Source organism: Microtus pennsylvanicus, chromosome 22 (genome assembly GCF_037038515.1).
Source record: "Microtus pennsylvanicus isolate mMicPen1 chromosome 22, mMicPen1.hap1, whole genome shotgun sequence".
Classification (NCBI taxonomy): Eukaryota; Metazoa; Chordata; class Mammalia; order Rodentia; family Cricetidae; genus Microtus; species Microtus pennsylvanicus.
In genome coordinates, this window is record NC_134600.1 from 5,127,096 (window position 1) to 5,140,418 (window position 13,323).

At 42.0% G+C, this 13,323-nt stretch overlaps 1 protein-coding gene across 4 annotated transcripts in view; it reads right to left on the reverse strand.

The window, feature by feature from the left end:
* The window catches only part of Slc39a10 (solute carrier family 39 member 10), a 109,815-nt gene that overhangs the window by 18,605 nt on the left and 77,887 nt on the right, over positions 1-13,323 (reverse strand). For 3 of the 4 annotated variants that reach the window (XM_075956366.1, XM_075956367.1, XM_075956365.1), the window contains 2 exons: positions 3,537-4,549; positions 1,412-1,619 (listed from right to left, as the gene is read on the reverse strand). In XM_075956366.1, the coding sequence (XP_075812481.1) occupies positions 1,412-1,619; positions 3,537-4,538 (1,210 nt within the window). In that variant the 5' untranslated portion in view covers positions 4,539-4,549. Of the gene's footprint in view, positions 1-1,411; positions 1,620-3,536; positions 4,550-8,291; positions 8,311-13,323 lie in introns of those variants that run through there. The other variant, XM_075956364.1, reaches the window with a different exon arrangement.

The following is a 13,323-nucleotide window of genomic DNA, read 5'->3' on the forward strand; positions in this document are numbered from 1 at the left end:
ATAGTGCACATGAAAAAAAAATGTACCAGCAGTGTAACACCAAGTACAACCAATGTGAAGACATGGCTAACATCATAGAGGGAAGACAGGATTCAACTAAATCCAGAAGGGAAGGGGATAAGGATGAGCTACCCACAATTCTTCTCAGACAACCCTTCATGTTTGTGGGCTGTCACGCATTAACTGGGCAAGTTACTTAACTTCTCTATGCCTTGGTTTCTATCTAAACAGAAAGCAAAACCGCATGTGAAAAAATAAAACTAAAGAAGCAATCACAAAATTTCTCTCAGGATCATTTGCTGAAATTTAGTGAGGAAGAAAAAGCATATAAAACATTTGGCATATAAACATTAAAATGTCTTAATAATACAGGTTGAAGCCTAGCACAACTATCTACTATCTGATATGATAGGAAAAATAATACTGCCCGCCTTCTAAGACTGCTGGGAGGAGTGAATTAACTGAGTTTAGAAGAAGGGCCCGGGAAAAGTTTATAAAGCAAATAAACAGCATTACTAATGCAATGTCAAAAACAAACCACTTCTATGCTACAGGATCTCACTCACATCCTAGAAAATAAATCTAGTTTAAGTGCCAAAAATGCCTTGTAAGGAGGAAGAACATAACAGGCAAGAGGAAATGAAGCTATTTCGACAATCACAAAGCAAGACGAACATAAGCAAAGGTTACAGTAAAGTCCACGGGGTTAGAAAATGTCTAGATTAGACTCCTGGTTACCCAAGAGAAAAAGGAGAAAAGAACATTAGAAGGAAGGAAGTTCTCACTTCTCTCAAAAAAATGGTGGTGGAGCTCAGGCCCACGAGAGCTACAGTAAACTGTCACGCAGTAGAATTTTGTGATGTTAAGAGGGAAGTCCTGTGGACATAGCGGGAAGTTACTCGGCCCCTGGCTATGACAGGAAAAACAACCAGCCAGCCTAGGAGGAGACAGCAAACAGTATTGGTTTCATCCCATCAGAACCTGGGAGAAGTGGCCGGGAGGAAGCTGGTAGCCCAACCACGGGGCACGACAGAGATGTTCCCACGCTTCAGCCTCTAACCTCCCGTTCACTCCTTGAATCCAATCATCTCTGCTTTCACGAAGCCCTATCCCTGCATAAGATCAAATAATCCTAACTTCAGATAACTTTAGAGGGTCCATTATTTACAGGTGCTCATCAAGAAGATTTTTACTTCCTCTTTAATTTTGTTCTCTGTCCAAAAACCATTCCTCTAGACTACCAGAAGAATAAAATTAAATTTACTCAGCCTCTTCTCTCCAACTGTATTTTATATGCATATCTAAATATGATAGAACATTAAAATCTTACACTAAAAACAACAAGGTAGTATTCCTTTTTAACTAACATAGTTTATGAGTACTATCTAAGGAAGAAAAAAAGGTCTCTTACCTGACGCCCCTATATTTGCCTTATCTTCAGGAACCAGAGTTTTATCCTTGCTTAAATCTTCAACTAAAAGTTTGTCAAAATGCTCAATACAAAGTCGGCTGTCAATCTGATAGAGCAATGCAGGGCAAAGGTACGTGAACAAATCGGGTGAGATGGGAGAGTTGGGGCCAAGACCAAAGTGTTTTAACAGCTGAGTGACGTTCAAACACTGCAAGGAAATGGAGAAAAGAAAGTGAGTATAAGCAGGTCTTCAGATTGTGCAGAAATAAATTATTGTACAATTAAAACATTTCAAATATCCCTTGAAAATATTGCAATACAAACACATAAGAATCATCCTTTCCACAGGAATTTATGTAAAGATTTAACATGGGTTCATCCTACTAGATTACTCAAGGCTTTCTAGAGGTTCTACCCATTTTTCTATCCTAACACATGGAGATTCAGAGATCAGAAGGGCTCTTCCTTACCAAAGTGCAGCATCGATGACACAAAAACCATCAGCACAGGCATGTTTCCTGCCGAAGGCACGCCAGGAGAGTGCTATATTGAATAGTCGGGGACACTTTAGCTCAATGAGTTTGATTAGCACAACAGGAAAATAGTAACAGCAACCCATTAGAACACACACACACACTCCCGTTCTAGTCCAGTGTGCCATGTGCACTGAGGGAAACAAGGACGATGAAAAAGGGTAGTAGCTGGGGATGCCCCTCACTGCAAAGTCTTGGGTTTAATCTCAGTACTATAAGTAAAAATTAATGTCTTATATTAAGATTAAGGAACTGGACCCTTTCTTTTCTTCTTATATCTACCTGGTCCAGACTTCTTTATTGCTCCATCTTTTCAGGAGCTCAAAATAACCATGACATACAAAATCAAAACCTACACTCAGGTCTTAGTAACTGTGCGGTACTACCCTACTCAATACTCAAAACATTTTCACAAATTCCAGGGTGTGGGGGCGTCAGATCTGCCAGGACAGCAGCATGAAGATCTTGAGTTTGACACACTGGGCAAATATGAGAATGCTATGATATCACATAGGGAAGGCATGGGGGTCTTACCCATAATAACAAATGTACACTTTGAAATCTCATTAAAACTTTGACGTATCTTCTTGTTAAAACGACTGTTTGTAACTGCCGGCATCAGGTGTCTGCTGATTTAGCCAGGAGGGAACGGCAATCTCAAACGCAGTCACTCGCCCTCCCCTCATCTGATGGTGCTGCTCATCGCTCATACAAACAAATAAAGTCAAAGCGTTTCTAAACTTGAGACCACTAGAAATCAGAAGAGAGGTAGGGCTGGCAGACATAACCAAAGACTCCACTTTAAAAACCAAGGGGGAAACAACCAAAAGTGCAAAGCCCTCCACAGCGTGAGGACTGAGAACAAGAGCATCCCGGAGTCAGGGCACTTCCCACCACTCATCGCTCCAGCCAGCCAGGCCTGGTCATAAAGAAATGAGACGAGAGGCCCAATGCATGCACAGAAGCTCAGAAGATAAACCACTGGAAACCATTAATGGATTTCAATACATTAATAATTATGCAAGATAAACTGTTCTGGCTACTTTCAAAAAGGCCAGGTTGATCAAGAGAAAACATGTTTTAATTTTCAAATATTTAAAAAACAGCCATAGTATTAATTAACAGTGACAACTGTCAATTAAAGTCAGAATTCCTAAAACAACATTGCAAAAGAAACTAAGAATATATTTCCAAACAACATTTAAATATTTAGACTTGAGGAATACAAATTTGAGAATAAAACAGTGACTAAGAATTTCCAAAATTGGGGGCTAGAGAGATGGCTCAGCGGTTAAGAGCATTGCCTGCTCTTCCAAAGGTCCTGAGTTCAATTCCCAGCAACCACATGGTGGCTCACAACCATCTGTAATGGGGTCTGGTGCCCTCTTCTGGCCTTCAGGCATACACGCAGAAAGAATATTGTATACATAATAAATAAATATTTAAAAAAAATTTCCAACATCAATTTTAATTCCTTAATTCTACCTGACATACCACAAGTAACTACTCCTTATCCAAACCTAAACTGCTCCACAACTACCTGAGAACCACCAAGGACTACCACGACACCACAGAATCCGTTTTATACCTACTTCATGTTGGCGGTCATCTTCACTGTGGTCTTTGTGGCTAGCAGTGGAATAAATTGCACTTTTTTTAACATGCGGAGCTTCTCGCTTTCTCGTATGCCGAAGTTCACTGTCAATATCAGGATCAAGATCTTGGTGTCCGTGGGCATCACGCTCTGGAAGGTGTGCATGTGGATGACCGGGGCTATGTGCACGGTCAGGCTTGTGAACCCGATTATGCTCGTATTGCTCACTGTGGTCATGGTTGGGGAGGAAACCTGGTGTGTTAGCTTCGGAGTTTTCTTTCTTCCTCTTCCCTTTTTCCTTTTTCCTGACCTTCAACGGCTTCACTTCAGACTGTTCTTGGGTTCTGTTGGTCTCTGTGGAAGGTCCGTGACCCGGCTCGCTGTGCTCACTGTGAGGGACAGAATCATTGTGGAGACGCTGAGTCGTGTTCTGATCCAGGTGGTGATGTGAGCGGTGGCGATGACGGAGGCGGTGATTGTGGTCATGCAGGTGTTTGTCATCAGACTTGGTGGGGACTTCAGCTGCCTCTTTCTCCGGATCGCACCTGTGGTTTCTCTGTGTCGGCACACTGGTCGCAGTGCGGTTCTCTGCGTTGAGATGATTGTGGGAATGCTGGTGGCTGTGCGAATGAAAATGCTTTCCCTCCTGAACCGCCAGAATGTCTAAGTGAGACACATGATCGTGGCCCAGGTCCTCGTGATTAATCTCAACGACTTTGATCTCTCCAAGGCCCAAGTTTGTTAAAAGTTTCTCCAGCCCAAAAAATGATAATCTTCCATTTTCACCATAACGGTCAAAAAGTTTGTCAATATAGTACTTCTTTTCATTTTCAGCATCCTGTACTGAAAACTTGCTGGACTCTGACTCCGTCATCCCACGGTGGTGTCTGTGCAGCTCCTCGGGGCCATGGTCATGGTCGTCATGGCAGTGGTTGCAATGATGGAAAACAAATGTCAGCAAACAAATGAGGCAAAATTTTGTGTGTATGTGCACCTTCATCTCTATTCCTCCTAAAGAGATCGGAGAGAGATGGTTAGTTTACACCTGGGTACGGTCAACACAATAACGTTCTTTTGCATTTGCCAAGGCACTAAACAAGTATTTTATCCCATTTCCTTCATGACTACAGTCATTCTCTGCTTCAAGACTCCCTCTGAAAAACAGCCCCTTTTATTTAATTGTATTAGTGAACAGCACTTTTCAATTAATACAAATTCTCAAGACACAGGACAGTTTTAACTATTTTGAAAACAAAGACTCTCTCCTTCTCCCTCTCCCTCTCCCTCTCCCTCTCTCTCTCTCTCTATGTGTATATATATAAAGCTCCTCTGTTCCTGCAAACAGGGGTCATGGTTAGGGCAGCAATACAGAAAGAAATAAGATGATTGAAATGGGGACTAGAAAGATAGCTCAACAGTTAGATCCTAGATAGAGAGATGATAGATACACATATATACATATTTATCTACCTGTATAGACATATCTATATAGACAGACAGGTGATAGACAACTGTACATATATACATATCTATCTGTATAGATATATCTATATAGACAAGTGATAGACAATTGTACATATATACATATCTATCTATCTAAACACATCTATCTACACAGACAGACAGATGACAGATTGCTTTTGCAGAGGACCCAAGCCAGTCCCGAGCTGTGGCACCAGGCAGCTTACAATCTGAGGGTATTTCAGCTCCAGGGAAATATGACTTCTGGCTGCCGTGGGCTAACTGAACACACACATAAATCTCCCCACAGAGCCATGCATACATAATAGATCTTTTAAAAAAATCACTAAAATTGTTTTTAAAAATCAGGAAAAATTTCTCATTACAAACAGATGCTTAGAATTAGATAAAATAAAAATCCAAGAGTAAGTAACTTTCTACAGCTGCTTGATATAAGAAAAATAACTTAAAATCAAATGTATTTTTTGTTTATTTTTATTTTTGTTTCTGAAGGCAGGGTTTCTCTGTGTGGCCTTTGTTGTCCTGGAACTCATTCTGTAGGCCAGGCTGGCCTTGAATTCAGAGATCCACCTGCCTCTGCCTCCTGTGAATGCTGAGATAAAAGGCGAGCGCCATCATCCCCAGTTCAAATGTATTTCTATATAGTACAAAAACTAGAGCATGAAACTAGTAACTAATACCTTTATTAATAGCCAACAAATAGCTAGGAATAAATTTAACAAACAAAGTCTAAGGACTGTATGTAGAAAAGGTTCCCACTTTACTGAACAAATTGAAGGCTTAAGTAAATAGAAGACTATCCTATGTTTGAGTGGATGAAGTGTTTATCCGATACAATCTCAGTCAAAATCCTAGAAGTTATTTTGTGAAAAGCAATGAGCTGTATGTAACATTTCTGTGAAAACAGTGTCAAGAGTGGCTATGACAAGCTTGAGGAAGAAAACAGAAAGGAACGCGTATTCAATTAGTTCTTAGAGACAGTGTGGTAGGTATCTGGTGCAAAAACAGACCAAAGGAAGGCCAACTAAATGGCTCAGCAGATAAAGGAGCTTGCTGCCAAGCCTAATAGCCTGAGTTAAATCCCCAGAATCCACATTTTGCAAGTTTATCCTCCAACCTCTAGAGGCATGTCATGGCATTTGTACACACACACACACACACACACACACACACACACACACACACACACACACACACGAGAGACAGAGATTAAAAATGTAAACATGAAAAAAAAAGGAATATGCCAAAAGAAAAAATAGTCTTAAAAAGAATACTGTTTCCTTGTCTGTTGGCTCAATTTGCACAAGATCTGACACCACACACAGTCAAGTGCTGACAATAAATGCTAAAACAGGAGTGTCCAAAAATGTCAGTCACTGTAGGAGCCGCCAGCTGAAGGCGGGCACTCAACTCTAAATGAACTAAATGTGAGTCTGAATTTCGGCTTCTTGGGTATCAGTCACATTTACAACGTTGGCCCTCAACATGCGGCTGAGGGCCGCGGTCTTGGGTGGAGTGGACACAGAAGACAATCGTGACTAGGTAAGTCCACCCAACAGCACACTTCGAGATTCCAGAAACAGAATGTGAGCCGGCTTTGGCATTTGGAACTCTTCTGAACATGCAAAACTAATTTCATATTACATTTTAGCTAATTCACATCTGAAACTCGTTAACTGGTATTTTACATCCTGTTCCTGTATGTACTGGAACTGATGCAGGCATTTCACATCAGCATGTTGTGGAGCACAACTTAATTCAGACTAGTGTATTTCAGGTGCTCAGCAGTCATGCGTGACCACCGACCACCGGTACTCGCAAGCGCAGCTCTACGAAAGTTACCTAAGAACTTCAAGATAGGAGACAGAAGGAGCAGAAAAAGGAAAACTGATGTCACTGACTTCAATTAAAATGAAGGATTTCTGCTCAAAGGTATCTCCGAAAAAGAAAAAAAACAAAACAAAAAACAAAGAAACAAGTCCTAAGTTTGGAGGTGGGTGGGTGGATCTGAGAGGAACTAGGGGAAGGGTGGAGATGATCAAAATGCACTGTCTGGAATCTTCAAAGACTCAATGAAACCATTATGTTCATAAAAGGAAGCCACGGCCTGGGAGAAGACCACCGGGAGCAGAAAGGTATGGACTCTGCTGTTTACAGGGGATTTAGAATGCAACAAAAGCACCTTTCCTTTTTAGGGCTTACACGGGTAGGGAGAGAAGGGAGGACCACACTCTGGAGCAGTTCTCTTCTGTGGAACGGAGGAGGAGACTTGGAGTCGAGAGAAGGACTCGTATCTGACTATTTCATCGTGTGTTCTTTCTTTCACAAAGACGAGGGAAACTGACCAGAGGTAACCTGACAGATCTTTAACACCTGTTGACGCGGGGTAGTGGGAGGTGAGTGGTCGCTGTTTTCCGGACCCCATATACCTGGGTTAGGTTATGGAGCTGTTTTCCTGACCCCATACACCTGCGCAGAGGTTATGGCGCTGTTTTCCTGACCCCATACACCTGCGCAGAGGTTATGGCGCTGTTTTCCTGACCCCATACACCTGCGCAGAGGTTAGCGAGGGGTGGTGCTGAGTGGCATCAGGATCCTCCTGGAGGCAGGCATACCCTAGTCAAGGAGTTACTACACCCTACTCAGACCTGCCACATCCGAGTCTTGGGTTCTGGTCAAACAGTGTTTCAATCCAGCTTCTTATTGAGTCCGATAGAAACTAGCTAAAGTTTGAGGTCTAACAATTTATACCAATAAATTATCAAACACTCCTCGTTAGATACTGTAGTCAACCAAAGGTTATAATTACCTGAATATGTTAGGTTGAATTATAGGTGACATGAGCTAAAAATTATTACAGTCTACACATTTTATTGCAAAGCTACACTTTCGATTTTTTTAACCCAAGCACTTCAATTTCTTATCCAGTCTCACTGATAAAGTCACCATTACAAAAATATTAAATTTTAGTGATGTGGCTAGAAGCTACAGACCACCAAAAAACTGGGAACCACCAGAAGGGAGGGAAAAGGAAATACGGTAATTAAGGCTTCTCCCTTAACATTTCCAGAGTCTGTGGTCACCTGGTTTCAGACTTGTTGAGCCCCAGGGATGCAGGACAACAGACCACTGTAGGCTGCTTAGACGAGACTGAAGGTCTCTGTTACAGACACTACAGGAAAGCCGTACAAGGGCTCACTGACAACTCTGGGTATCTGACTACATACATCTACGAGGCAATAATCAATCGTGTGTTAAAAACATGACATACCTTTTAGAATGAAGTGAAATATCCCATCAAAAGGACGGGGCATGTCCTGGCAGGATGCTGGCTTCTCAAGTACAGGACGAGCAGAAGAGCCGTGCTGTGTAGGGGCAATGCTAATCAAAACAACAAGCTCCCTGCCTGAGTGACCTCGTTAGCCAAAAACATAATCAATTAATCAATCAAAAAATTTAAGGTTGTATTTATTTCACATAGTTTCTTCCCCACCTAGACATTTTAATGGTCAAATGAGAAAGAGTCAGTAACCTGTAAAGCCCAACGCAAACACTATTTCTACTAATAACTGTGACGGTTTTGTCTTTATTTCAGAAGCACTGAAATAAGAGAATAATGCGGAGATAAACTGTCAGCCTAGATACAATTACATTAATTTTACTTGAACACTCATGACAATGAGCCTCTCACTAGTCTCGGCCTTACCACTCCTCTCTGAGATGCTGGGGTAAGCTGACGGTCTGAGTTATCCGCTCATGCGATACACAAGTGTCTCACGGCTTGTTCACTGCGCCTTATCTCACTGCTCAATAAATTGGAACCAGCGGTAGTAAATGTAGATTAGAAAATATCTATACAATGACACCCTAGAAATCATATACATAAAATGTATGTCGTTTTGGGTCACTATACATTTGTGTAAAGGACTCAATGTGTTGCAGGGATTCTACTCCCCAGCCTCTCAATAACTACATTCAGGGGAGAATGATGGGTCCGTAAGAGCAGAAGTGACCCAGGAGGAAGCTCTGGCCATCTCAGCACTACCACTCCAGCAGATATGTTTGAGGAATCCATCTGAGCGAAGACGCTCTGCAGAGAGCCCTTCTCAAAGGCAGTAGCTCAGGAATCAGCGAGTTCTATCTGTCACAGGAACAGTCTAACTGTGGCACGGTTTAGGGTCTTTCTGCTCTAGTTATTCTGAAACCTATCAACCTGCCACGGATGGACTCGAACTCAGACAGTGGAAGGAGGAAAAAATGGAAACACGGGTTCAGGAGTTCACCCTCGGCAGCCGGGGAAGGAGATACTGCCCTGTCAAGCAGCCACAGCCTCAGTTAACGTGGAGGTGGGAATCCAGGCGCACCTTTAATTTATGGAACTTCCTAGGCATTCCATGGAAGTTGAGAATCCTATAACTGCCACAGGCTACCCGGGGGTGAAAAGGGGATGTAGAAAACGTCAGACAAGTCCATATATGACTCCAACCTAAATACTGGCCTTCAGAGGACTTGGCTGTGCCTTAAACAAAATATTCCCACCATGTCTCTGCTTTAGAGTTCCTCAGGCTTTATGTGTTCAGAGTACTGATTTTATAATTGAGGATCGTCTTGGCTTGGCAAGACTTCTCCTGTGCTCTGCAGACACCAATGTGGATCCGACTGCACAGCAAACGGCAGGATGAGCTCCGACAATAAACAACCTAGCAGGAGTCACCATGAACGTGGGCTCAGGTTCCCTGCGGATCTGTCGTACAGCACCACAGTCGAAAGGTTAGTATCCCTGCATAACTGCTAATTAAGACGGTTAATTTACAATAAGGCAATTAAATCATTGCACAACCACAATATTTCTAAACCAAACATTCTGCTTTGGATGAAATGAAAAAGAAGTTCACTAACGTCCTCCTATACTTAGTTTTAACATCTGAACTGTGTGTACAGCGGTGGTCAACCTGGGCTACGTCATGAGACAAGTGGGCTCGTTACTAAGTTCTCTCTCCACCTGGCTGCTGGCCCATGAGCACCTTCACTTTGCATAAAACAGCTGAATTTTATACCCAGATGTGGGTGATCACCTGCCAGCGTGTTGTCATTTTATACCCAAATGTGGATGCGTTGTCATTCAATTAATGCTTACTTTTTAACGCCCGTACAAAAATACAGGCTACCACTTTGAATCAGAAAAACAAATGAAACTGGAAACAGCATGGACAAATGTTTAAAATTTTTTTTAATCCTGAAATAGTTTAAAATTCAGCAGTTGTAGAAATAGCTCCAACTCCACAACACCTTCCCGTCAACTTTTCCCAGTGGTCTTACATAACCACAGGCCACTCCCAAAACCAAGAGACCGATGCTGATTAAATGTAATAACTACAGAGCACACGGTTGTCCGTAAGGGAGGAGCCACCGGGTCCTTACACAACACGAAGCAGGAGGCAGCAGCACACACGCCACACTGGCAGGCACAGGAGACTGGGCAGCCCTGCCCAGGACACACAGGAGTGCTTCCCCTTTGCAGTGCTCTTCCTGGAAGGCACACTTACCTCAGCAAAGGTCAGTAAACTGCCTGGCTTATCCAGTTTACAATGCCATGCGTGAACCAAAACACAAGGCTATACACAATAACAACCATTTGTGTCAATTTACATAAAAAGAGTTTGAGATCTTTGACAGGACGTTCTTCCATAAGGCCTAGAAAATTCTTTAATTGAATTTTTTACTATATAATGTCAAGTTACAGCTTTTTAGTTTTCCAAGTAAAGTAATAGTACATAGCGCCTTATACACTAACTGTTATTATTACAAACCTTCTGATAGATATTTTACCTATACAAATAGACATAAATGTAGAAAATTTAAGGTACACCCCTCCCCGGGGAGTATTTAACACTGAAGGTAGACACACAGGATGAGACACCAAGACTGTGGAACTGACCGCCTTGGCAGCCAGGGCTCTTGAAACCACAGACTCGAATTTTATAGCAAAGTGGCCCATCCAGCACACCACAAAGACGGATTTAAAGGGGAATGCAACTGTTTCCTAATAACAGTTAGTCAATAAAACAATGTAAACAAAAAACAAAGTCATTCAATTAGTTACTAAGTGACTGACAGCGGAAAGAACACCACTGGGGTTCTAGAAAGGACAATCAGGCCAGCATAAACTCTATATGGCATCTAACTTTCATTTTCAACAATTAAAAAGGGGGAAAAAAGAGAATTTTGCCTCTCCTCAGTTGGCTCTCAGGCACACATATAATAAACACGAACAGGAAAGTATTACAAGTTCTTTATGCTATCCCTTTTGATGTTCTCAGTTGTTATTTTGAAAGGCAAAAGGCAGGGAGGTAGAAATTCAAAGAAAAACCACTGAACTGCTCAACTGGGATTATGGAAGTATGCCACCCTTTAAGTAAACATGTAAACATCCCTTGTAACAATGTATCTACAGTGTGCAAATCTGAAAACCAACTTTTTTTCAATGTTTCATCACAGCACTTGTTCATGAAAGCCGGGGGAAAGGTAAGTGGGCCTGCGTGTGCGGAAGGAACATCAGGCAGGGGTCAGGTCTGTCCGGAGGGCTGCGGACAGAAGAGAGCGCTGCACGAAAACCCAACAGCCTCAGTGTGAGTCTCGGCAGAGAGCCAACTCTGCAAAGCTGTCCTGACTTCTACACAGGTACTGTGTACAGCTCACTCACACACACATGCACATATAATAAAGTTATATATAAATATAAATTTATATATTAAAAATAACTTTTTGAAAGATTTGTTAAAGACTAGATTGCCTATTAGTTATGAATCCTTAGGTAAATAATAACATTTAAAATCTTATCACTTAGAACGTGAGGCCACTGATCTCTGCTTGTTTCACAGTTAACTAAGAACAAAATAAAAAGTCATACAACATTTTTAAGCGGTAAAAGGCTTTCATTTTTATCTTCCTAACTTGCATTATGTAAATGTTCCTTAAGTGCGAGCGATGAACAGTGGTGCTCCCTGGAGGTCCTCCCCATTTCTGATGCATTCACAGATGTGCCATCGTGCATAGAGCACTGCAGACAAGCACTCAGAAAAACTGTTTTTAAAATATATATATCCATATTTACCCCACCATTGCCACTGTCTGTCCTCAATAAAGCTCATCTACTAAGGGAACTAACACAATGCATCCTAAACTGCGCCGGAAAGCAATTAAGACACTAATATTATTACATGTGACATTACTGCTTGACCTAAATTTTTTAAAAAATATTTTATTATGTACACAGTGTTCTGCCTCCATGTCTGCCTGCAGGCCAGAAGAGGGCACCAGATCTCATTACAGATGGTTGTGAGCCACCATGTGGTCGCTGGGAATTGAACTCAGGATCTCTGGAAGAGCAGTCAGTGTTCCTAACCTCTGAGCCATCTCTCCAGCTCCCTTGACTTAAAATTATACAAAGTACAAAACTAGGGAGAAAAGACCCTTTGTAATGGCTTTAACAAAATGTTATCAAAACATTTCAAGGGCACAGCAGGACCAACTAGCACAGCCAAGGCATATCAGGTCCATTCAACTTCAGCAGTAGGAAGGATTCATCCCAACACACCAGCTTCCTGACATTACAGAATCACTCCGAGGATACAGCACTGCAGTACTGAGTTCTCAGCAGACACCGGAATCCTCCTGCAGCAGGATGGATTGTTTCTGTAACCCCCTGAAGCCATGCTCACAATGTAGAATGCCAATAAAACTTTCAGTAACTAAATGGAAAAAGAAGTAAGCACAGTTGAGGGAATCTCTTAATCTCCCCACTGAGATTCACTCACATGACAACACAGACGTGTTCACTGAGCTTGAGCATAACTCTATAACTTAAAATTAGACTCTAAGCATCTATGTTTTGATTGAAGGCACCTCACTAAGCAACACCCCTAACTAATACTCCGATAAACAGCACATCAAGCCAACATTTCTAGTATTCTGAACACTGACTTTCTCGTTAAATGTCTGGACAACGACCTCATTTCTGCACTCTGGCCCTTTGTTACGGGGACCCTGACGCGTACTGTAGGAAGATGACAATGTTTGCTAGTCTTTCCTATTGGTGATACAGAGAATACCCGAGATGAGTAAAATCTCACCGGTGGAGACGCCTTTCTGCCGTCAATTCCTGAAACGCTTTCACGGCTACTTAGATGTATGATTTTATTTACTCTTCAGTAAAGACTTCAACTCCCTTGCATGTGCAGTTATCCTTACGAAAACACTCCTCAGGAGGAGATGCCTTCGATCCCAGAACCACCACTGCCAAG